At 40.0% G+C, this 26,336-nt stretch overlaps 1 protein-coding gene across 5 annotated transcripts in view; it reads right to left on the bottom strand.

Moving 5' to 3' along the window:
* The window catches only part of spock3 (SPARC (osteonectin), cwcv and kazal like domains proteoglycan 3), a 379,982-nt gene that overhangs the window by 116,833 nt on the left and 236,813 nt on the right, over positions 1-26,336 (bottom strand). For all 5 annotated transcript variants that reach the window (XM_052037688.1, XM_052037669.1, XM_052037679.1 and 2 more), the window contains one exon: positions 13,627-13,741. In XM_052037688.1, the coding sequence (XP_051893648.1) occupies positions 13,627-13,741 (115 nt within the window). The remainder of the gene's footprint in view (positions 1-13,626; positions 13,742-26,336) is intronic.

A 26,336-nucleotide genomic window follows, 5' to 3' on the forward strand; every position in this document is an offset into this window, starting at 1 on the left:
TTGCACTATTTTAGCACTTGAACTGTTTTATTTGAAGTGTGATCCATGGGATTTCCATATTGCTCCAACATGTTAGTTTCAGATTTAACTTTATTGATTTGGGTAGGATCAGAAAAGTGTGCAATATTCATCTAAAAATCCAAGAAGCGATCCCATGAGAAAGGCCATGTAACAAAATAGTAACTTTGGAAAAAAATGTCTTTAAGTCTGTTTGATTTGTTAGCTGCCACTGGATATTCTTGTTGCATTATCTCTTATTCTCTACCCTTGCAATTCAATTGGCACTTGCCCAATGCCTAAGAATGTTAAAATTTTCATCCAGTTTTTTTTAATATATATGTCCTTGATCTTGGCCTTCCTTATCTTTGCAACTTGCTCCAATCCTGCAGCTCTCCAAGATCTCTCCACACTTTCACTTGCAGCCTGGAAATTCTTCACCATCGTTGGCAGTCATGCTGTCAGCTGCTTTGGTCCTAAATTTTGTAATTCTGTCCCTAAGCTTCTCAGCCCTTCTCTCCTTTAAGATGCTCTGCCTTAAAACTTTTCTCTTGCACTCCTAGTGTTAATTTTTGTTTGATGATTGCTCCTATGACTGCCATGGCACTTTTTAACAACAATGAAACTCCACTTATTGGGATCATAAGACCATAAGTCATAGGAGCAGCATTAGGCCATTCTGCCCATCATGTCTGCTCTGCCATTTGATCATGGCTGATTTATTATTCCCTCTCAACCCCATTCTCCTGCCTTCTTCCCATAACCTTTGACACCCTTACTAATCAAGAACCTATCAACCGCTGCTTTAAATATACTCAATGACTTGGCCTCCACAACTGTCTGTGGCAATGAATTCCACAGATTCACCACCCTCTGGCTAAAGAAGTTCTTCCTCACCTCTGTTCTGAGGGGATGTACTTTTATTCTGAGGCTGTGCCCTCTGGTCCTAGACTTTCCCACTGCTGGAAACATCCTCTCCATGTCCACTCTATCCAGGCCTTTCAATATTCAGTAGGTCTCAATGAGAGTCCCCCTCATCCTTCTAAGCTCCAGTGAGTCCAGGCCCAGAGTCATCAAATGCTTCTCATATGTTAACGCTTTCGTCCCTGGGATCATTCTCATAAACCTCCTCTGGACTCTCTCCAATGCCAGCACATCCTTCCTGAGATATGAAGCCCAAAACTGCTTACTCCAAATGTGGTCTGACCAAAACCTTATAAAGCCTCAGCATAACATTCTTGCTTTTATATTCTAGTCCTCTTGAAATGAATGCCAACATTGCATTTGCCTTCCTTACTACTGACTCAACCTGCAAGTTAACCTTTAGGGAAGCCTGCACTAGGACTCTCAAATCCCTTTGCACCTCCGATTTCTGAATTCTCTCCCCGTTTAGAAAATAATCTATGCCTTAATTCCTTATACCAAAATGCATGACCCTACACTTCCTTATGCTATATTCCATCTGCCACTTCTTTGCCCGTTCTCCCAACCTATCCAAGTCATTCTGCAGACTCCCTGCTTCCTCAACACTACCTGCCCCTCCACCGATCTTTGTATCATCCACAAACTTGGCCACAAAGCCCACAATTCTGTCATCCAGATCATTAACATATAATGTGAGAAGTAGCGGACCCAACACTGACCCCTGCGGAACACCACTGGTCACTGGCAGCCAACTAGAATAGGCCCCTTTCTTCCCACTTTTGCCTTCTGCCAGTCAGCCAATCTTCTATCCATGCTAGTACCTTTCCTGTAATATCATGCACTCCTGTCTTGTTTAGCAGCTTCATGTGTGGCACCTTGTCAAAAGCCTTCTGAAAATCCAACTAAGCAACAAACACTGACTGTCTATCCTGCTTGTTACTTCCTCAAAGAATTCCAACAGATTTGTCAGGCAAGATCTCCCCTAAAGGAAACCATGCCTACTTCAGCCTTTTTTATCATGTGCTTCCACATACCCTGAAACCTCATCCTTAATAATGGACTCTAAAATCTTACCAATCACTGGAGTCAGGCTAACCAGCCTATAATTTCCTGTTTTTTGCTCCCCTGCCTTCTTAAAGAGAGGAGTGACATTTGCGATTTTCCAGTCCACTGGAACCATTCCTGACTCTGGTGATTCTTGAAAGACCTCTACTAATGCCTCCACAATCGCTTCAGCTACTTCTATCAGAACCCTGGGGTGTACAGGAAGTCCCCGACTTACGAACACCCGACTTATGAATGCCTGTAATTACGAAGCGACCTTCGTGGTCAGTTCGTAAGCGGGCCCGGCCCCCAATCCTACCATGGTGGCGGTACAACTTCTTTAACCCAACCCCGGGCCAAGTGCGTATGTGCGGCTGGGGCCATCTGCGGCTGCGATCCCCAGCCCAAGTGCGTATGTGCGGTCGCGATCCCCGGGCCAAGTGCGCATGCATGGCCGCGATCCCTGGGCCAAGTGCGCACGCGCGTACACTGTTCCGAGTTACAGACAAAATTGGGTTATGAACAGTCTCGTAAACAGAACTTGTTCGTAACCTGGGGGCTTCCCGTATTCCGTCCGGTCCTGGTGACTTATCTACCTTCTGACCTTTTAGCTTCTCAAGCACCTTCTCCTTAGCAATAGCGACTGCACTCACTTCTGCCCCGACCCTCTTGAGTTTCTGGCATGTTGCTGGTGTCTTCCACAGTGAAGACTGACGCAAAATACTTATTCAGTTCTTCTGCCATTTCTTTGTTCTCCATTACTACTGCTCCAGTGTCATTTTCCAGCGGTCCAATGCATGTACTGTAGCTTTCCAGCCTAATGACGTTATTCAGAGTTCTTTAGTTATCTTTTCATTGCTGGGCCATTTTCACACTGGGAGCATGTTCAGATGACATGAAATCAGTTTTTGTGCCCATATTCTTAAGGTTGGAGATGAAACCATTTATAAACTGTGGAATTCTTTATGTGTCTACACCTATAATGAATAGCTGCACTTATGATGATCTTTGTAGTGAACTTTGAATTCAAAAAACTAACACAAGTTCACACTGCCAGGATAAAAATGTAGCTCAAGGTTTTGTAGATAATTTACTGCTTCTAACTCTCTTAATATAGCATTCTACAGAAAATAACCCTGATGGGATATGAATCAACTAATGCACTTCACTAAATAATGCATCTAATGTAGTTGTTCAATTGACCAACGTCTGGACAATAACACTACATGCAACTCTTTGCTCTGACCTTAGAGAGATAGTATGGGCTCCTGTCAATCTGAACAATCAAATCACTTGTGTGCTTGATAAATAAATGAAAATATGTTAAACAGTGAACTGTGATCCAGAGAAAGTCATTCACAAGCTATAAAAATTGCTAGTATGATTGGCTAGGGCCTATCCTTATTTAGGAAATTCAGTCATTATCAACAGTATTCTGTCCTTTTTCAATGGATGAAATCATAATCTGCTTAATTAATTTGTTATTCTACTGCAAATAAGTCTGTGAAAATAATGTGCAATAAATTTCATCTTTTGCAGTCTACACTTTATTTAGAAAAACAGTTTCACAGGTCACTCAGTCGAGCAAATATTTATAATAAAATGTTCATGTCTTCAGGTCTGATACGTTTCTTCATAAAATTCTTTATATTAATCTTACAATGTTGCAATTTACTGCATAGTCCACTAATTCAATTGAAATGTTATACAAAAATTAGTGCTTGAAAGATTAATGTTGATTCTGATCCCAGTATGCTTAACATGATTAGACATATCAACATTCTAATGAAAACAACTGTTTTAAGGTTGAATGATAATAATGGAAATTGATTTGAAATGGTATAACACTTGAATGAATGCTAAAATGTTTCATGTCCATCATAATTTATAATGCTTGGCATAACCAGTGCTCTTCCCATATTAAAATGAAAGCCAAGTGCAGAGTTTTATACAATACAATGATTTTGTCAAGCTTTTGATATATATATATACACACACATATAAAAATCATAATCAATTCCTGAAAATGAAACTATATTCTAGCTCCTGAGCGCATTGTTGAATCATGTAAATATTAGGATCAACTTATCAAATAATTCAATAACTGCTGGTCTGGTTCCTTGGTGCAATTCCTGCTTTGGCAAACAGAAATTATTGATTCAAGCACCATTCAAAGAATATTCTAGGTTTACAACTCAGTTGAATATCAAGGAACCGTTGTGTTATTGGAGTTATTTCCTGCCATATGATGAGCAAAATCCTTCTGCCTCTTGAAGTACTATTTTGAAGAGTCCGGATATTGTGGTTAACATTTACCCTGAAGCAACACTCTCAGACAAGGAGGTTAATCAATTATTCATCATCTTCCTCTCTGGAAAATGCCTGTCAGTCAGCCCCTACATTTAAGCAAATCGTGGGCTGCAAGGTGCTTTGTTGTGCCCTAAAAACATGAATGGTACCATACAAATGAGAATTCCTTCATTTCCTTTGATGCTGTTTTCAAACTGGCTGCCAGCCACTTTGTTATGAACACTAACAAGAAATTGCATATGTTCTGGAGAATGTAGGATGTGGTGGGAGGTCTGGCAGAGGCCTGGTTATGAGGGGATAGAAGCACAATGAAAACTTTATCAGGTATCAAGGACAGCAATGACGACTTACTGGAAGATGGGATATCAGAAGCAAATTTTAGAAGTGGAAGTGGCAGAGATGCATATTTCAGCAGCAGCTGGGTATTGTAATAGAGGTCTATGTGAGGGTCATAGGGTCAACTCAGAGTTGAGTAGGGTAACATGATTGTGAGCACTGTACCCCAAAATGCAGCTAGATTTGCTCAGCAGCAACATAAACCACTAATTAATCATTTCCTTCTTGTTCCATGAACCATACATTTCATGAATTCAGGACATCTTAATTTACTTGACATCAATAAAGTGTTGTCACTGCTGTGATGTGGATAAACACAGGGGTCAATGTTAACAAAGCAAGTTGCCTCAAAGAACAATGTTACAAATATCTCATATCTCAGCTTGGGAAGAAATCTTGGCATGGCACCAAAACAACACTACTGCTCCTTACAAAGTAATTTCATGGGATCCTTTATCTGAGAGGAGAGACCGCACCGTAATCAGTTTAAACATTCACCTTTTCCTTCTCCAAGTTGCTTCATTGCATATAGTCTTCCCTTAAGTGTATCAGATAGGAGCCCATCTGAGTGGGCCACCAGTCAAAATTTCTCCCCCCCCATCCCTTTAATGTACAACCAGGAGGCATCCCACATCCATGTGGGTAAACTTATTGTGCAAACGGTACTAACAGCATAACTTGTGACACTGCACCTCAAGATTTGCCATCTACATTACTATGATGAAGAACAATTGCATGTAACTGGATAGATATAGAGAAGAAAATTACGTGCAAACTTTGAGCTAGCCACCAATATGCTGAATTGGAAAAATATTCTAATTTTTATAAAATATTATACAGTTAACTCATATGAAATATAATTTGTGACATGGTGTCCTACTGTCCAGTCAAGGGATCTGTTTTTATTTCATCAGAGATAATCAGAATTGAAATGCTTGTCTCAAAAACAATGTTACATGCTGTCACAAAATAACAGACACAGATTTGTTTTGGGTTATTCAAGGTCATATTTCTTGAACCAATAAGCATAAAGTGCATGGCTGTGTTGATGTAGATCGTCTGTTACTTGGAGAAAACCACCACATTTTATGTTTTCTCTCATAAACTCACCACAAAATTCAATAGATTTGATTATTCAGATAAACTGTTTGTAAACATTGGGGCAAATATTTAATAAAGGAAGTAGCACAGCCTATTTTATGAGATTACAACTGATCAATCAGCTTTCCTCATTCTTGTTTCTCTTTAACATTGAGCACTCTTACAATTACTGAGCCCTTTCAATAAAATTAAAAGCATCAGTGCTGTACAATTCCAGTGAAAGCATGAACTCCACATAATCTATTATGAAGAAAGCGATAATTCATGGACTGTGGTACTGAAAAGATCTCTATAGCACTTTATACATTACTATTTGATAGCGATTTTAACAAGCAAAGGGATTCTAGTTACAAAATATCATTTCTGCATTAAATTGGAACAGGTGGAAACATGGATCATCCTTTGTAACTTCCAAATCTTCGAACATGGTCACCATAAAACACACCTGTTTCCACAAAAAGCTCTGAGACATTCCTTAACCTTAACTGAGCAATGACAATTTGTGCCCCCTCTTTGCCCTGCTAATTTTTTTTAAGTACTTCCCTACCCATTCTATAATCATGACAGGCATCCCCCATTTCTTTACTTCTATACCTGCCATATGGTTCCTTCTTTTTCTTTATTCATCTCTTGATATGCCTTAATATCCAGGGTTCTTTATCATCTTAATGGGAAGACATCAACTTTTGTTAAAAGGGAATAATCATTTCTTTGTGACATTAACATGATATTAAGTCAGACATATTGGTACTTGTAAGATCGCATCAATGAAGAGTTGAGGTGGATTTTAGCTTCACAATGGACACTAGCAAAAGGGATATTATTTTCAAACTCTTTGTAATGGCATCAAACATCTATTGATTGCTCTGTATCATCCTGCTTTCAATGGGATGTCAGAAGGATCTGTAGGTATGTTAAAGGAAGCCTTCAAGAAGCAAATATTCCAAAATACACAAGCTTCATGATGAGTTGTCTAGTGGCTAACTTCTTGTTCAAATACTGTCCAACTCTACACTCTAGGGCTGGTTTTGCTCTGGCAGAGTTGTTAGTGCATTGTCATTTTCGCATGCAGTTGAGCTTGGTGCAATCTAACTTTGAGAGGGGAAAAGTAACAACTGAAGGTGGCAGCAATGTTTTGAGATGAAGAAAAGTGATTCTAACTGACTAAAAGCAATTTTGACTGATACAGCTACTAAACCAAAGAAAAAGTATGTCACTAAACAATGGGACCTCAGTAAAGTACACTGGTACCTTGCTTAGCACTGTGCTGCACAGTGCTGATTCATTATAGCACTCTTGGTCCTGGAGTCTGAACACTCATAGGTACATAACTGCTTGTACTTGTTAAGGTATCTGTTCTGACTGTGTGCTGAGAAACTTGGTGCAGGGACACTAGCATGAACCCCTGCCCTCCCCATTGCTCTGCGTTACGATGGTGGAACCTGGTGCAAATCCTTGCTCTCCCTGTTGGTGCACTCATAGTGATGAATACTTGTAGCTCAGTGCAGAGTGGCTGCCTGTGACAGCTGGTGTTCAGCGGGCAGGGGCAATAGGTGTGGCCACTCAGCATTATTTTATGGGGCTTGGGGCTGCAGCCTGGCTGGCACAGCAAGTGCAACCACTGTTGGGGACTGGCAACAGCTGCTTCACATGTTCATAGACCACATGGATCTTGTAGCCTCTCTCATCATCCCGTGATGGATGTGATGGAAGCTGCTGTCTCCTTAGCCCATAAACATCTCTATGCAACAAGCTCAGTGATGGTTGTTGACTACTGATCTTGTTACTGCAGATAAAGTTCCAGGCTGAGGAGAGATGCGTAACCAAACAAAGCAGGGTATTAACATCAGCACTCACAGGCAGCCTCTCCACATGGACCCAGAGGGTGATTCATTGATCCAGAGGAGCAGAGCTTGCATTGGGTTCCCAGACAGCAGTGTGCACCAACTTGAAGGGCAGAGATGTGCATTATGTTTTTGGTGCAGCAATGCTGTCAGTCACATCTCTATGTGGAATGCTATAATGGCCCTTTTCACACTGATTCCACGTGGTTTCATTCCTGGTAATGTGTCATGAGCGCTAAGTGAGGTACCAGTGTAATCCAAATCTGTACGCTAAAAGGATATTTGGTTCATATTGACAGTCATTTTAGACCTGTCCACGCATACCAAATAATCACTTAAAAGGCATACCTCTAAGACACTGAAATAATATATGATGATGAAGCTATTCTGATGTTAACACACAGTCAATTACAGTTCATATCAAAGGCCAGAGTCAAATTAAGACATTGCAAGTTCCTCAGTATCAAAATCAAGTCCAACGTCACAAACAATACAGAATTGAGGGGGTCGAACTGACTATGGAAATCAGAGAACAGATGGAATCAGAAATTACCATTTTCCTCAAAGAGAGAAAGCTGTATGATGTGTTTATGTATCATTATATAAGAACTAAGCAGCATCATCTTTTCAGCTACACTTATTATATACATGATGCAAACATCCTACTTAACAAGAGTTCCTTATTGTTAGAATTAGAATAAACACTCTTGTTCAAAGTGCCAGTATTTTGCAGTTATTAAAGTAAAAATACCAGTACACACAAATGCCAATATTGAAGGACAACCTGAAGTCCTAAAATAAAGTAATTTAAATATATGCCTTCGTGGCAAGTTGGGTTAATGTACTTTTTGTTGGTATGCTGAAATTAAATACAACTTAAACTGATAAAATGAATGACTTCTCCTCTGGTAGCTCTTAAAAATCTTACATGAAATGAGTTGGGTCATCTCAAACTATTTCTCATGTATATAGATAGAAACAAAACTAACAATACCACGTAGAGAAGCTTTAAGAATAAACAGAGAAGGAAATGTTCTCTTTTGAGTTGGGACCAACATACATTGTGGAGACAAAGTTTTAAACATGTACCTAACAGAGAGATGATTGAGATTGAAAATGAATTGTCAACAAGGTAATAATCTTCTTAAAAACCTACTTAAAACTTATAAGTATTTCACTTTCAAAGTTATTGCTTCTCTTCTCTCCATTAAATTTCTTCAGCATGTTCATCAATTTTAGTGCTTCCACCGAAATTCTATCCTGATACATGGAAACTTCATTTTTCTTCACTCAAAGTACATAATTTTCTAGAAATAGACTCACCATAGCAATAAGATCCCTCAACCTGTAACTTGTTTTTCATGAGCTAGAACACTGGCAGAATACACAAATATACACATGAATAGATACGGCACTGTAGTCTGTCCTTGACGTCTGGCATCAGTATTCATCAGACCATCCATTCCACATAATGTTTGCCTCCCTGGATGACTGGCCTGGCTCTAGAATGCCGGTAGAGTTACAATTTAGTTCTCTTTGCTTCTTTTACTTTATTCCATTTTAGTGAGTGAGGTCATAGTAACAAGGCTAGGATATGTGATTATCTCAAAATTCGCACGCCTGAAGAAGTTATGTTATGACATAAAGTGCTGTGAAAATATATTGTGCAATTGTTAATGAAATTATCTTCTCGTATTCTAATGAAATATTTGTATACTAGTTTAATGAAGTACTACTAGATTAGTATATATCAGATTATTTCAAGGGATATGAATGGAATGGAATTAAGCAGGTTTAAAGTTTGTGGAAACAATGAAAAGAAATATCTGTACCTTGTCCAATTATAGTCATGTTGAAAAGGTAAGGAGGATAATGAACAGATAGTAACACATACTTCCATCTCATCAGAAACTAGGAAATAAAGTTAAGAGAAACACTACTAAAATAAATATTTAGGAAGAGAGGCAAGGAAGTTTTCAATGGAGAGAGAATCTTGTCAATTAGGGTGTGAGAGTCGACCTGCACTGTAATAAAATCAGACAACAGCAGAACCAAAGAAAATACGATTAATGCTTTATTAGTTTAATGCCAGCGGGAGTGAGGGATACAGAGAAAGAGTACAGTGTAACCCGAGCTCTGTACTGATCCCTTCTCGGAGATCTACCGGTCAGTGTCCCTACTTTTATACTCACTTCATGGGAAACCTTTGTGGAAAGTTGCACTTACTGTACTAAGGTAGTTGCTTACAGCAAGCTTTTAGCAAAACAAGACATGTCTAAAAAAAACTTCTTTCTTTCTCACCTGCACCTGGACATTTTACAGCTAAAACTACAGTCACCCCATGATTGAGGCAATATCACACCATGGGAAGAATAGCTGCATACCATTAACCCTTACATTTCCAGTCATTAACCCTTGCATTCCCAGTTATCTTTTACATTCCCTCCTTTTATCATTCCATGATAATAGACAATTTTACAAAGTAAGAGACTGAGTATAGCATTGTGCTATTAGTGGAAAAAGATGATTTACAATGATTATAACAATAATAAGTATTACTATTAGACGATAATGCAATATCACACCCCACATGCTACCAAACAGGCCTACTAGTGGCCATTACCATTGTCATTTAGACCCTTTGGTAAACCCATGCAAGTCCTGCCCTACTTTTCTAATGTTGTTAATTTCCTTAGCAATGTGTCCAGAGAAGGGCATAATATGGGCGGACTCGTCTGGAATACAGGTACAGCATTTGCTCCCTATGATGGCACGTGTTCCTCCTTTTTCCGCTAGAATAAAGTCAAGGGCCATACGATTCTACAGGACTGTTTGCAAGGTCACCATTATTTCGGTGGATATCTCTGTTACTTGGGCCTGTGTTTGTGTCAGGGCTTTGGCAGTATTGTTAGCCAATTTCTCAAGTGCTGCAGCTAGGTTTCTTATTTCCCTCGAGTTTCTGGCTGTCCCATAGGAAGGAAAAGCGATCATCCAAAATCGTTCAGCTTCAGTTATTCCCCTCTGCTGCCTGGTCCAATTGGAGTGATTCTGCAGCTGGGTCATAGCTCTCAAATGGGGTATTATATACCCCATATAACAACAACTGACCCACTTTTTATAGGACTTTTCTAAATCCTGCGTACTCCACCTACCACCAGTTTCCCTGGGGAGCCACATATATGCCCGATCCCTGCATATCCTATAGATATCATTTACTGGTGGGGGAGGGGATGCTCGTAGAAGATGAGACCCTGGTACCCCAACCTCCATAGTGGTACATCTACTATGCCCCAGGAAAACTGCATCTATGTCCCCTTTGAAATTACAATAACATGTGGCCTTTACCACTTTATCATCTTTAGGCACCCATAAATATGGCCATGGGCCAGGCCCAGTTTTGGTTAGTGGAGGCCTGATACACCAGCCGTCAAAGCACTTACAGCCACAACTGCTAATATGGTCTGATTTCCTTGTCCCCGTGTCACAAAGTCCTGGGTCGTACTGTCGGGTTTTATTCGAGAATGCCCAGACAGGGGACTACTGGACATCGGGAACATGGTTTGACTATGTTGCGGAATTTCGGCACAGACCCAACAGGCTTCTAATTCCACCTGTTTGGCATAAGTATGACCAAGAGACAAAAAAGGCGTTATCAGGGGTGGTCTTAATTATTATGAGACTGCCCAAAACAAGTTCCAGAATACTTATAGATGCACTAATTGTCCATTTCTCCCCTGTCATGTTGTCCTCTTCCAAGACCAATGGCTGTCAGAATACTATTGAGTAGTAGTCAAATGGTCAAGCATCCCAGTGTGTTTTGCTTTGAGCTGTTAACCAGGACGAAAAGTGAAAAGCAACAGATGTCATGTCTCCACATATGTAAAGCAGCAATCCAATAGAAAATACTGTAAATCAAGAACTTATGACTCCCAGTCTCCAGCAAAGCTGCCAACAACTGTGGATGACACACGAGTTCTTCTAGGCCCACATGCTTCATCCTCAACAAAGCAACTTCGGCAATGAAGCAGCTTGGAAAACCAAATGGAGTTTTGTAAGTAATCCCAAACAGACATTCTTTGAGTGACCTAATGCAGAAATTAAGTGAAACAGCAGCACAGTTGACAGAGCTGCTGCTTCACAGCTCCAGTGACCCAAGGTCAATCCTGATCTCCAGTGGGATTTGCACAATCTCCCTGTGACCAAGTGAGTTTTCTCCATGGTTTCCTCCCACATCCCAATGACATGCAGGTCGGTAGATTAATTGACAATTGTAAATTGCCCCTAATGTGTGGGTGGGTGGTAGGATCTGGCGGACGGGGGTGGGGGGGGTAGTGAGGAGTTGATGAGAACATAGGGAGAATAAAATACAATCAGTGGTTGCTAAATGGCCTAAACTGGTTGCTAAATGGTTGGTGTGTACTCAGATGGTCGAAGGGCCTGTCATGGAGTCACACAGCAAAGAAATAGGCCCTTTGGCCCACCCTGACCATAGTAACCATCAAGTACCCATCTCTACTAATTCCATGCAATATTCTAGATGAGGTCTCACCAATATTTTATGAAGCTGCAACATAACATCCCTGCTTTTATATTCTACACCCCTGCTAATGAAGGCTAGCATCCCGTATATCTTATTTACCATCTTATCTACCTGTGCTGCCAACATCAGATTCTTCAGGGATCTTTGGATTTGTACACCAAGGTCCCTCTGTCCCTCAATATTCCCTAGGGCCCTACCATTCATTGTGTATATCCTACTCCTATTTGGCTTCCCAAAATGCATCAGTTTGCACTTATCACATCATTGTCTTTGATCTCACATTTTAATTATGGGCAACTCTAAACAATATTCAACAAACCATGAAGGAAAATTTAAAAAAAAATTACACTGCCTGAAACTAGATACTCAACATCCAATCGACAAATATACAATAGACAACAGAAAAAACACCCTAGTAATGCAACAGGCTGCTAAATGGTTGGCGTATACTTGGAGGCTCAAAGGGCCTGTCATGGCTCAACCACCTAAATGTAACATTATGGTCACTGTTCTAGATCTATATCAGCCATACAAAAGGAGTATGAACAACAAGGTCAGTTTGGAAAAGATTGAATTTTCATAACTTTTATAACACCTAAGTCAAGAAATGGCCCATTTTAAAACTAGCTGCTGAAGTACTTAAACATACCATGGTAATTAAAACATTGAGGGAATAATAAACCAATCTGAATTATGGGGGCATGCAAGGTCATACATAGTTGAAAACTGGACTACATATTTCACAGTACAATATATAAAGCTTGAATGACATGGTTAGCTGAAGAGATTAGGATGGTGCTTAAGTAACTATAGTTAGATGCAGCTCAGTAGAACAAAAATGCAGCTCAATTTTTATATAGCTTGCTAAATATTTTTTTCTTAATATCCTTTTTAAAGTTTCTTTTCGCAGATTTTGAATTCATGTTTTGTGATGCCATTTTCTGATCTAGAATTAATTCTGAGTTTACCATATTCCATTATGCAATATTTCATGTACATATTATTAAGGTAGAATTTGTTCCCAGCCAAAACTGGAAGAGCCTCATGGATACTCAGATGTTCATTCACCTTGAGAGTAATGCACAAACCTGCAAGTCTGATCAGCTTGTACTTTTCAGAAGAGATTGGCTGTATTAATTGATAATCATTTCATGTAAGACTGTAGAACAAGCCCATTAAGAGTCCATTATTATTAATGCTTAATGTTTAAAAGTTTTTGGCCTAGATAGATTGAGAAGAGTTATTGTTGTACAATCCTTTGTTATACCTATAACCACAAAACATACACTAACATTCTCTTAAGCTGTCTTCTGGAAGGCTTTGTTAGAAATTCAAAAATGCTAGGTTTTTATTGAAAACCAACTCTAAGTAGAAATATCTTATGATTTTATTATAAATGTATCACAAATTGAGGTCAACACAAGTTTTTCATTGTTATTAAAACATTTTTATCATGATGAACAAAAACTTATTTTTCTTGTCACAAAATTCCCAAAGTTTCTAATGTTTTTCTTGTCAATTTATCCTTACCAGAGATGAGTAGACATGGCCATCAGTTCCACATACAGGATGAGGTTGAACCACTGGACATGGTTTGCAGTTTGATCCTTTCCGTTGCTTGTGAGCCATATTGGTTGCTTTCATACTACACAAAAAATAAGGTATAAGAAGGTAATTTCCTGTCCTTAAAATGCTGTTCCTTTCAGATAAGTAACATTATACAGAAACATAGCAAAATTTGCATAAATAACAAAAATTGAAGACAACTGAAGCTCAAGGCACTTTTAACTTTATTTTAAATATCAAATTTCATTTAAATAACCATAATATTTATTACCACTGCCAATTTACCTCGCAGATGAATCCAAACCTTTATTATGTGAACATTTTTCCTAATATCAATTTCACATTTTCTTTTTGCAGAGTTTTAAACTTATGTTTTGTTATATTGAAGTAATATTCCAGGTTTCCATTTTACATAGATTGAAGAATTCCTTACTAAAAGTGATAGAAATTATAAATATATGCACACAGTTCAGAGTTTCCTGGTTCAGTGTAGAAACATAAACTGCAAATTCAGGTATGGAGGATGGCATTTAAATGCCAGAAAAACTACACAGACTACTGTGCTTGAGTATTCAGCCACAATGCTACATTTTCTGGCTTCATATTACAACATTCTATTTGCTATGTTAATTGCTTTGCCACTAATCCCTGACATTCTCTTGAAGTCTCCATATTCCAATTAATTTTCATTCATTGTGTATTTATGATGCATATATTCTTGACAAGTGTGTAATATTTCATATTTATTAAGATTGTGTCAATTGCTAACTGATAGCCAGTTGTATGACCAATCTAAATCCTTCTACAGTCTTTCTCTATTTCCTCCAGATATTTTAATAACCACTAAAAATTTGACAGTTCCATTTTGTTTCAATTTACAGGTCATTAATGTAAATTAGAAAATAAAGCATGCTTGAAGCACCAATATACTGCTAAACTCCACTCAGCACCCTTCCTTAGGCTGGCTGTGCAGTGTTGATTATTCTGCCCAATAAGTCTTCAGCTGCAATCAGTTGTGCTCGATTTTCACTAAATGCAGTCTCATTTAACTTTTCACTCAGGTCTGGGAAGGTTTCATTAGTTCTCTTCCCAAGCAGATGGAAGCTCCAGTTTCTTCTTCAGAAAGGCCATGCAGTGTCCCACATCATCCATTGATTAATCAATATTTCCAATGCCATGTCCTCAATATACTCAGGAAATCTTGTGCTTCAGGATTGCTAGAATTCTCCATGTGAATGATTAGCTCAAGGATGACATTTTGAAAGCAAGGTCAATGTTTTAGCATCTATATCTAGCTGCTACATGCCCTTTCATATCTGCATTGACCATCTAAAGATGAACCAATGATATAGTGAGAAACTTGAGTAAGTATCTGATGCCCACCAATGATCCCCATCCCCTCACATTATTTGCAGAATGGAGGAACCTAATACCCATGTCCAGGCACTGATATTTTACATAGTGTCTCAATGAGTGGGTGGCACACCTCTTGCTAGAAATATGCACAAATTTCCCTTTTGCCACTTTGAGTATTTGTATAGCTGTTAACATCTCCGAAAAGTGCCGTGACACTAAATTTTTATACCACAATTTCCAAAACTTTCTACCATAGAATGATCAGCATGATTTCAGTAACTCTACTATTGTGGTGTCAGGCGGCTCCCTGGATGGTAGGGACATGCACAATTAAATGCAGGACCTGCAGAAAACATGAATGCATGACCATAGTTTGAAATGATGATTGGTGTAATCTTTTACTCTGGACACTAAGGTGATCGCCAATGGGAAAGGTAAGATGGATTAACTGTATGTAACTCAATTATGTAACTCAAATTGCCACTGAAGAGTTTAACAGTTATGGCGGTAACTGGGAATAAAACACATCCAGCAAATCTGAAGAATTGGTAGAAATGAGTCTGATTCATAGCCCTAGGCTCCAAAGCTGTTTGGCCAAAGGAAATGAGGCTACAATCCTGACCTTACTTTTGTCAGCAACTTTACTGCAACATCAAACTGGGGTCTGAGTCAACACAGTTGTGACATTAAATTTGGCACCTTTCTACTGTTGCTTCAATTCCAGGAAAGCAAACTGGCAGAATTTCATAGGGGAAGAAGTGGATTTGATAGCCTAACGGTAAAATCCATAAAACTTACGTCAATCACTGTGGGTTATCAATGAATTGTGCTTTATAACTCCCTTGCCTGTTTTCTTGCATTTTAGTGATGAATGAAATAAAAACTATGGTTCACTGATTTTCAATTATTTTATCCAAAGTTTCGTCAGGCCTGGGGTTTCACACTGGATTTCTGTTTGTCAAACAAATCTAAAAAATCTGGGATATTAAATTTGCAATAATTGACAATAACTTCTAAGTTTGTTTGCATGGATCTATAGTTAAATACCTATCAAATATCAAATTCAAAGAAAGAGTTTTATACATCTGTGGTGATTCTTTGTAGTTTTTTTGAGAAAATCGAGTTTTATAAAACCTTTCCTTATTTCCAAAAGAGAGGGCAATTCCAAAAATCACTGACAACGTGCCCTTTCAGGAGAGCTTGTTGGAGGACATGTTTAGTGGATGAACAGGCACTTGGAGTAATAATGTTATAATTTTAATGAAAGAAAAATAAAAATTATTTTGCTTTTTTTCTGATTTTTAAAAAAAAATATGGTTGGGCCAACTGTCAGAAATTAGTGTATTGCCTAACTAAAATGTTAATACTGTTCATTGCAGCTCCATTACTTGAACAATCAGAAAAAAGAATGATTGAAATGGAAGGTTCTGTTTCACTGCTTATTAAAGAAGCTTTAATGTACATGAATAGACATTTCTGTGTCTATTTGTCCTGTTAACACTTGATTGTTCAACATGCTTTAATAAACTTGTCCCTTCATATGGCTGATGCATATTAATATGCCATCCACTAGAACTTGATCTGAAAATTACAATTTCACACTTGAATATAAGTTGGGCTCACTGGCTCATGTTATTGCAACCAGGTCCACATATGTGCCGCAGAAATCAAAGATTGCATCTGTGTTTTGGAATGCATGTTCCATTGGAGGGACAATAAACGATGCTTAGAAGTATTGTTTTGAGAGTTTGGAAGACAAGTGATAGCGAAATTACACATTTTACATTTTGAACAGTAAGCAAATTATTTAAACAGTCCAAAGGTATATATTTTGGTTTACTGAAAATCATTCAGGAAGGATAAGAAAACATATTGAACATATTAAATAGAAAACAATTTTTGATTGATTGTTTGGGATTGCTGAAGTTTAGTTTTTCCTAAAGCAAGTTTGCAATTGAAAATGTCAAGTTCTCACCCTGCCCTTTATGCAGATATCAGCATAAACTGTCTTTTTTTGAATATCCATCAGAAAAACTTGCAACAGATTTGTTCATACTGAAAAGCCTCCTCCCCATTCCAAATAAATCCAGAAACTTATTGGAATATAAACTCCTTTTTTACTGAGAGTGTTCGGCTGAGTGGTGGGGTCGAAGGAAATAGAATAAACAAAAGGGAAATAAAATAAGATGCATTCCCTGTTTTTGGAAAGAAAAGCACTGGAGGAAGAACAGAAGTGATGCTAATGATTGTGGAATGAGCATGAGCTGTAGAGGGAATAGCCTTTTCTGAATGCTGAAAGTGGCAGAAAAGTAAAATGTGTTTGTTGGTGGCATTATGATAGAAGTTTCCAAAACAGTGAAAAGGTGGATGTTAAGGGCAAGTGAAGTCCAATTACAGTTATGAGACAGAGGGCAAACAGCACAAACAGAAGTGTGGGAAATGTGTCAGTGATGGTCGAGGACCTGCCAAATGTGGTGGAGGAGACACTTTGGTTAAGGAAAATGGAAGACATTTCAGGAGCAGTGTATGGAACATTGTCAGGTCAAATTAGATAAAAATAGAGAAAGAGGATCAAGGGCTAAGGATTCATTTGTATATACAGCCTTTTACAGAGCCACACATATGAAAATTAATGTTTCCAGATTGGATGTTTTCTGTATCAGATGTGCACATTGAGATGTCATTGCTGACATTTAGAATGTTCCCGAGAGAAATTAGGTCAAACTAATCCCAAGCATGCCTGATATTAGTCACTTATAAGCAGGTGTTCATAACGCTGCTTGTCTGAATCTGTGTGATTAAAGAGGACCTTCCTGAGCAGGACCCAGGCTGGTGCTGGAAAGTTGATTCAGGTTGATCTGTCTAAAGTTATTTACTTACCTCAGGTACCCCTCCATCCCACACACAGTACAAACCCCTACACTCCTCATCCTCATCAAACTGCTACACCCAAGAATCACCTGACTGCCCTGGCAGAGTGTCCTAAAACACACACACACACACACACACACACACACACACACACACACACACACACACACACACACACACACACACACACACAATCAGTCCACTGATGCCTTCCCCCATACACAAGACTCCCATCTCCTAGTCTGACCCTCCCCAATGTGCTCTTCACCAAACCTCCCTACCACAATGGCTGATTACAGGCCCTGACTATCTCATCACTCTCTCCAGCACAGACCAGTGTTTGCTCGCCATGTCAACCCAAGTGCCTTTGTGTGGCACAGTATGTGAAGGAGAGGCCTTTCTCAGAATGAAGCTAATTCAGGAATGTCTGACACTGCGCCTCAGAAACATTTGAAATTCCCAATGGCAATCGGTGACAAAAGATAGCCACTTGGTGCACCATGAAGCGAACATTTAAAAACACTGCCACAACCATTGAGGAAATTCTGGGCAAAAAGCTTTATGGAAAGTGGGTGAGAGGGAGTGAGACCGACTGTAAAAGTCAGTGTGTTGATGTGGGACCAAGATAAATCTAAAACTTCAGGTCCCAGTCTTCAACCAACTTTGAGCAATGCCACTGAATACAAATGTGAACATTTCCATTCAATTAAGAGGCAGCTTAAAAGTATGCAAGCATGGTATTTCTAATGATCTAATATTGAAAATAACTAAAATGGCTGATGAGATAAAGTCATTAAATATATCAATGAGAATCTTTAATTTTTAAATTAGCATTAAGTTATAAAATATTTACAGATGCACAACTTGATGCGTCAAAAGTCTATTTTCAAAAAATCACCTGGTGGAACATGAGAATAAACCGGTTGAAGAATAATTGCAAATTGAATTTTCACTTCTGTTGGAGCTGAAATTTCACTTCTGACAAAGATTCCTACTTTTAGGCCAGATTTTAATCCTGCATGTTTCTCAGAAATAATGTAGGCAGTGAGCCATGTATTATATTTGGCATTTCTAGCAAGTTTGCGTAAGCCAACATTTTCAATTTCTAGGTTTTTGAGATTAACAAGAAGGCCCACCTAGGTGAAAGCAATCAGGTTTCATTAATAATGAGATATCAAGGGCTGCTTTTGCCAGTCAGAACCTGAACCATGTTAGCTGCAGATTATGGTTGCCTTGCCATTTTTTAAATTTACTTATTCACTTTGACAATGCCTGCATTTATTGCCCATCCCTAATCACCTAAGATAGTAATGAGCCACATTCTTACACCACTGCAGTACTTCTGGTGTACTCCCATAGTGATATTGGGTAGAGAGTTTTGGGATTTTCATCAGCAACAACAAAGGAAAAATTATATATTTCCAAGTCAGGATAGTGTGTGATTGTAACATAAATGTTACTTGTTATCCCTGCCCGAATATTGCTTAGGTCTTGTTGCATGCATGTGCTGATTGCTTTATATGCTGAGGAATGAGGAATAGAATTGAACATTGTGCAAGAGAAAGACTAAGGCTGCATTCAGGCATGGGTAGCAAGTAACATTCATACCACAAAATGTCAAAACAATGATAATCAGGTCCTTTCAGAACTTTAAGAATGTCTCTGCTATTCATGGCACTATTAACCTCACCAGAGTCTCATATGTATTGGGCCCTGTCACCATCGCCTTCCTTCTTTTGTATATGGCCAAGTTTCTCTGTTCACAACAGTGTTTCAAAAGTAGTATTTTTTTTATTTCAAAAATGAACTTTATTCACAATAAAATATATGTACAGAAAGAGAAACAGTGTAAAACTATTTACATTATTTGTGTCATTTGGTCAATACATTCAGTAGTGTTAACACTGGAAGTCCAACAGGTTTTGAGCAGAACAAAGAGCGTCTTTTACCAAGTTGATGATCTTCCAGCAGCACTTGATATCTGTCTCTGTGTATGTCCCTGAGAACAGTCCATAGATCAAAGAGTCCTCTGTGATGCAGCTGCTTGGGATGAACCAAGACAAGGAGGACCGGAAAGTGGCAAACGTTGTGCCTTTGTTCAAGAAGGGAAATACAAATAATCAAGGTAATTATAAGCCAGTGAGCCTCATGTCAGTGGTAGGCAAGCTATTGGAGAGGATGCTGAGGGATAGGATTTATGCACATTTGGAAATGCATGGCCTGCTTAGGGACAGTCAGCATGGCTTTGTGCGGGGTAGGTCATACCTTACAAACTTGATTGAGTTTTTTCAGAAGGTGATAATGGTGCTTTCTGAGGGTAAGGCAGTGGACATTATCTACATGGACTTTATTAAGGCATTTGACAAGGTCTCTCATGGTAGGTTGATTCAGAAGATAAAGATTCATCGGATCCAGGGTGAATTGCAAGTTTGGAATCGGAACTAGGTTGCCCATAGAAGACAGAGAGTAGGGGTGGAAGGCTGTTATTCTGGCCGGAGGTCCGTGACCAGTGGTGTTCCACAAGAATTGGTGCTGGGACCCCTGTTGTTTGTGATAGATATCAATGATTTGGATGAAAATGTAGATGGGCGGATTATCAAGTTTGTGGATGACACTAAGATTGGTGGAGTTGTGGACAGTGTAAAGGACTGTCAAAGAATAGAATGGGATATAGATCAGTTACAGATACGGACAAAGAAGTGGCAGACAGAGTTTAATCCAGGCAAATGTGAAGTGTTCCACTTTGGGAGGTCAAATGAAAGGAGAAAGTATACAGTTAATGGTAAACCCCTTAATAACATTGAGGTGCAGAGGAATCTTGGGGCCCAGATCCATAGTTCACTGAAAGTGGCTACGCAAATGGATAAGATGGTAAAGAAGGCATATGCAATGCTTGCCTTCATTGGTAAGGGTGTTGAGTATAAGAGTAAGGAAGTCATGCTGCAGCTATGTAAAACTTTAGTCAGACCACACTTGAAGTATTGTGTGCAGCTCTGGTTGCCCCATTATAGGAAGGATATGGAGACTCTGGAGAGGGTGCAGAAGAGGTTTACCAGGATGCTGCCTGAATTAGAGGGTATGAGTTAAAAGGAAAGGTTGGACAAACTTGGGTTGTTCTCCCTTGAGCATCGAAGGCTGAGGGGAGACCTGATGGAGGTTTTTAAAATTATGAGAGGGATAGATAGGGTAGACAGTCAGAATCTTTTCCCCAGGGTAGAAATGTCAAACATCAGAGCAAATACTTTTAAGGTTAAAGGGGGGAATGTTTTTTATGCAGAGAGTGGTAGGTGCCTGAAATGGGTTACCAGGGGTAGTAGTGGAAGTAGACAGTTTGGTGGAGTTTAAAAGGCTATTAGATAGACACATGAATATGAAGTGAATGGAGAGATATGGAAGATATACAGGAGGAGGACATTTAGTATAAACTGGCATCAAGATTGGTATATCATTGCCAGCCCAGTGCTGTACCGTTGTATGTCTAAGGACCTTTACATCCTTCTCCACAACCTCTTAGCAAATCCACAGTCTGCAAAGAGGTGGGTGACTGTCTCCTCCCCACCACAGCCGTCCCAAGGGCAGCGTGCGTTGGGGATGATATTTTGACTGTATAGGATGGATCTGACTCAGAGAGCCCCTCTCACCGCCAGCCAAGTGAGGTCTTGTTGCTTGTTGTTGAGTTCTGCCAGATGATTTGGATAGTTTCCTCAGGGAACCTCCTCACAGTATCCATAGAGTCCCTGTCCTGCAGTATCTGCAGGACGTTCCATGCTGACCACTACCTTATGGACTTGTGGTCAAAGGTGTTTGCTTGGAAGAACTTTTCCACAGAGGACAGGTAAGTGTGGCAAAATCCAGCTGACCGGGACATTGTGTGGCAATAGGGCCACACCTATCTTCCACAACACCAGGGACAGGTAGAACCTCAGCACAGCCTGGTGCAGCCACACATGATGGTGGTCATCAGGATGGGGGCAATGTTGGGTACATTTTGCCCCCATTCTCTGGAGACGTGCATTGTGGCCCATTGGACTCATTCTAACTTAGATCCCCAGAAGAACAGGAAAACAGCCTGGGTGATTTCCAAGGTGGAGGAGCGGGGTCGGGCCACAACTCTGCCAAGTACAGCAGCCCCGAGAACACATCACACCTGATGACCAAGTTCTTCCCAGTTATTGAAAGAGAGAGCGCTACTTCCACAGTCCAATTTTTATTTGGCCTTTCCTATCCGCTCCAGCCAATTCTTGTTACACACCTCGGCCCCTCCCAACCAGCTCTCCAGTACCTTTGGGTAGTCAGACCTGACAATGAAGGGGACAATGAATGGATCGGGCCAGTTGCTGAAGAACATGGCCTCGTTCGTACAATGGTTGACTCTGGCCCTCGATGTCAACTCAAACTTGTTGCAGATACTGATCAATTTGCGAACTGACATTGGAACCGAGCAGAAGACGGCAACGTTGTCCATATGCAGGGAGGTTTTGACCTGGGTACCTCCACTGTCTGGCAACATCACCCCTCTTATGCTCTCATGCTTCCTGATGGATTCTGCAAAGGGTTCTGTGCAAAACTCAAACAAGACAGGGGAGAGTGGACAACTCTGACTGATCCCAGACGATGGGGAAGCTATCTGCTTCCCAGTCATTGATTCGGACTGCACTACGGATATCTGTGTAGAGCAGTTGGATCCAATCCTGATACTCTCCCCTAAAATCCATTTTGGAGAGCATGTCCATCATGTACATGTTCAATATCCTGTTGAAGGCCTTCTCTTGGTCCAAGCTGACGAGATACACATCCACCTCTCTGTCCTACACATAGGCAATGGTATCCCTGAGTAGTGCAAGGTTGTCAAACATTTTCCTGTCTGGTAAAGCACAGGTTTGGTCCATGTGGGTCACCTATCCCAGAGCAGACTTGACCCGGTTGGCCTCTGACAGGATCTTGTAATCTATATTCAATGGTGAGATGAGTCTCCAATTCCTTATGTCCTCCCTTTCCCACTTCTGCTTGTTGATGAGGGTAATGATGCCCATCCTCATGGAGTCTGACATGCTGCCAGCCAGAAGCATAGTCTTGTACACTTCCAGTAGATCCGGGCCCATCCAGTCCTACAGAGCCAAGTACAACTCAGCCAGTAAGCGTCGCTTCCAGGAGTTTTATTAGACCCAAAGTAACGGATGGAGCAAGTCAACTTCTCCAGGGTCAGTGACTGATCCAGGCTCTCACTCTTGCTATTATCTAACATCTCTGTGATAGAGGACAGGAAATTCTAGGAGACTGTGTTGTCTATGGCCTTTCTGTCATACAGACTGGCATAAAAGGATCTGCAGTTCCTCAATATGTCCATCTGCGAGGATGTTACTGAGCCATCCTCCTCCTTAAGACTGTGGATCACAAGGCTCCCCCTGTGAACCTTTTGGAAGAAGAAGCACAAGCATGTCTCATCCTGCTCCACAAAGCGAATTCTGGATCTGAAGATGATCTTGGAGGATTCTGAGGCAAAGAGCATAACTTACTGGCCCTTCACCTCTCAGAGTTCCTCTCTCACATCCACTTCCTGACTGAAGAAGGGGAAGTTGCTGCAATTCTGTCTGGACTTGGCACAATTCCCTCTGACTCTGTCTTGCTTTCCAAACACCTCTGAGGATGAAGAACCTCTTGATGTTCTCCTTGGTTCCTTCCCACCAGTGAACTGGAGAGTCAAAGAGGGGCTTCACGGTTCTCCAACCTGTGTAATCCCTCTTTAGTTCCTCGATGTTCTCTGATGTCAGCAGCTTGATTTTCCATTTCCACATTCCCTTGCCTGTGGTAAAGGTAGTTCTTAAGATACAAACACACTCAATACCCGTCACCACCTGACACTGCTCTGGGAATAGCACTTTTAAAACATGTTTGTTCTGAGAGAGCCAATAAACAAGCAAGGCAAGATTTCCCAGGAAAAACTCTAAGGAATTATGGTATGGGAATGACATCAATCCATGCACATCCAACAAGGAAATCAAGTCACTGTAATTCATGAGCAAAGTGTCCAGTCAATTCAAGTAGGAAATCCTTTCAATCACGCTCCATTCTGGAAATTCATATGTGTAGTGCTTAAAAAAAGTGTCAGATGCAGGAATTTCTAGGCCAATGTGTCCATTTATGTATTAATAACGCTAAAAACAAGGTAACTAAATGAGCACTAGATAGCTTTTTAAAATGTTGATTTACCATTTAATGGACAATTTCAAACCTATTTACTCAACTGAAGAACTTCTCCTGCATTAGCATAAATCTCAACTGGTTCAGACATATGTGCAGAGGTTCTGAGAACACTGAGAGGATTGAAACGTCAGTGTTAATTCCTTCAAATAGTTCATTTTTAACAAGTTCAAAGGAGTTGCATTGAATGGAGTTAAGTGGATTATTCCAGATGGAATAATTTAAAGAAATACATTTGGCAAGGGAGGTGGTAGGAGAAATATTAAAACAAGTGGTAAAATTCCCTTACCAGAATAAAGTATGCAGAAAGTTTGTTTCAGATATTCAAAAGTTACTGATGGCTCTGAAAAAGACTAATGAACTTTGCTATGAAGCCACTGTTTCACTGTTAATGAAGGCAAACATCTTAAAGGTATATGAAAGCAGGTGGACTTTCTGCCTAGTTATGCAGCGTTACAGAAAGCTGGTGTGTTGTCAGTGTATGTTCAAATAAAGCATTACATAATTATGTGCCTTTTTTCTATCTCCTTAAGATACAGTTGATATGTAATAAAATATTTATCAACTATCACATAAAATGTATTATAACTCATAAGATGGGACAGAAAGAAGTCTGGATTTAAGGCCCAGAAGTTTTTCGGACCCCCGGCTCAATCTCTGGGCTGAATTATAGATGGTTTTAGGTTAAAATCGCGTTTTCTATATACACCACAGAGTATGGAATAGATTTCTTTTCCTCATCAATAACGTAAAAGAAGTAACTTGCATTCATTTAGCAATATTACACAATTTGAAGACATCCCAAAACACCTTACAATGGGTTAAGTTTCTGTTTGAAATTTAATCATGGCTGTAATATAAGAAACAAGTTTTAACAGTCAATTTTCATACAGCACATTCTAACAGCAAAACAAAAATGATGAAAATCTTCTTAAGTAATGCCAGTTGAGGAATAACTATCAAATAGTGCTGTGAGTGTAGACAGGGCCTCAATTTAATGTCTCATCCAAATGTCAGCATCTATGACAGTCTAGCACTCCCCACTACTGCACTGGAAGATCAGGCAAGATTTAGTGCTTGTTATAGAGTCACAGAGTCATACAGTATGGAAACAGGCCCTTTGGTTCAACTGGTCCATGCTGACCAAGGTGCCCCATTCAAGCTAGTCCCATTTGCCAGTGTTTGGCCAATAACTTTCTAAACCCTTCCAATCCATGTATCTGTCCAACTGTCTTCTAAAAGTTGTTATTGTAACTGCCTCAACCACTTCCTCTGGCAGCTCATTCCACATATAGCTTTTAATTTAATTTAAAAGACACCAAATTATAACTATTTAAATAAAATAGGGATGCAGGATCAGGTGGTGTGCTGTAGCTGCATAATGTGGGAGCTGGTGAATCCCATTGTGGTTCCTGGTGACCACACCTGCAGCAAGTGTTGGTTGCTCGAGGAACTCAGGCTCAAAGTTGATGACCTGGAATCTGAGCTTCAAACATGGCGATGCATCAGAGAAGGGGAAAGTTACCTGGATGCTGTACTTCAGGTCACACCCATTAGATTAATTACTTCAAATTCGGTCTGTGGTCAGAGACAAGATGGTGTGACTGCAAGTGAGGCAGGTAGGGGGATCCAAGAGGTACTGCTGGAGGAGCCTCAGCCCTTGAGCTTGTCCAACAGGTCTGAGATTCTTGCTCCCTGTGCAGGTGAGAGTGGGGGCTGTAGGAAGGATGAGCAACCGAACCATGGCACCATAGTTCAGGGAGCCATTCAAGAGGGGGGGAGAGAAGAGAAATGTAGTTGTAATTGGGGATAGTATAGTCAGGGGAATAGACACAATTCTCTGTTGCAAGGATCGAGAGACCCAAAGGCTGTGTTGCCTGCCCGGTGCCTGGGTACAGGACATCTCATCTGACCTGCAGAGGAATTTGGAGTGGGAGGGGAAAGATCCAGTTTTCGTGGTCCATGTGGGTACCAACGACATAGGTAGAACAAGGAAAGAGGTTCTGCTAAGGGAATTTGAGCAGCTAGGAACTAAATTGAAAAGCAGAACCAAAAAGGTAATAATCTCTGGATTGGTACCTGAGCCACGTGCAAATTGGCACAGGGTCAATAAGATCAGACAGTTAAATGTGTAGCTCAAAGATTGGTGTGGGAGAAGTGGTTTTGAATTTGTGGGACACTGGCACCAGTATTGGGGAAGGAAGGAACTGTTCCAATGGGATGGACTCCACTTGAACCACACTGGG

This window comes from Pristis pectinata, chromosome 2 (genome assembly GCF_009764475.1).
Source record: "Pristis pectinata isolate sPriPec2 chromosome 2, sPriPec2.1.pri, whole genome shotgun sequence".
NCBI lineage: Eukaryota > Metazoa > Chordata > Chondrichthyes > Rhinopristiformes > Pristidae > Pristis > Pristis pectinata.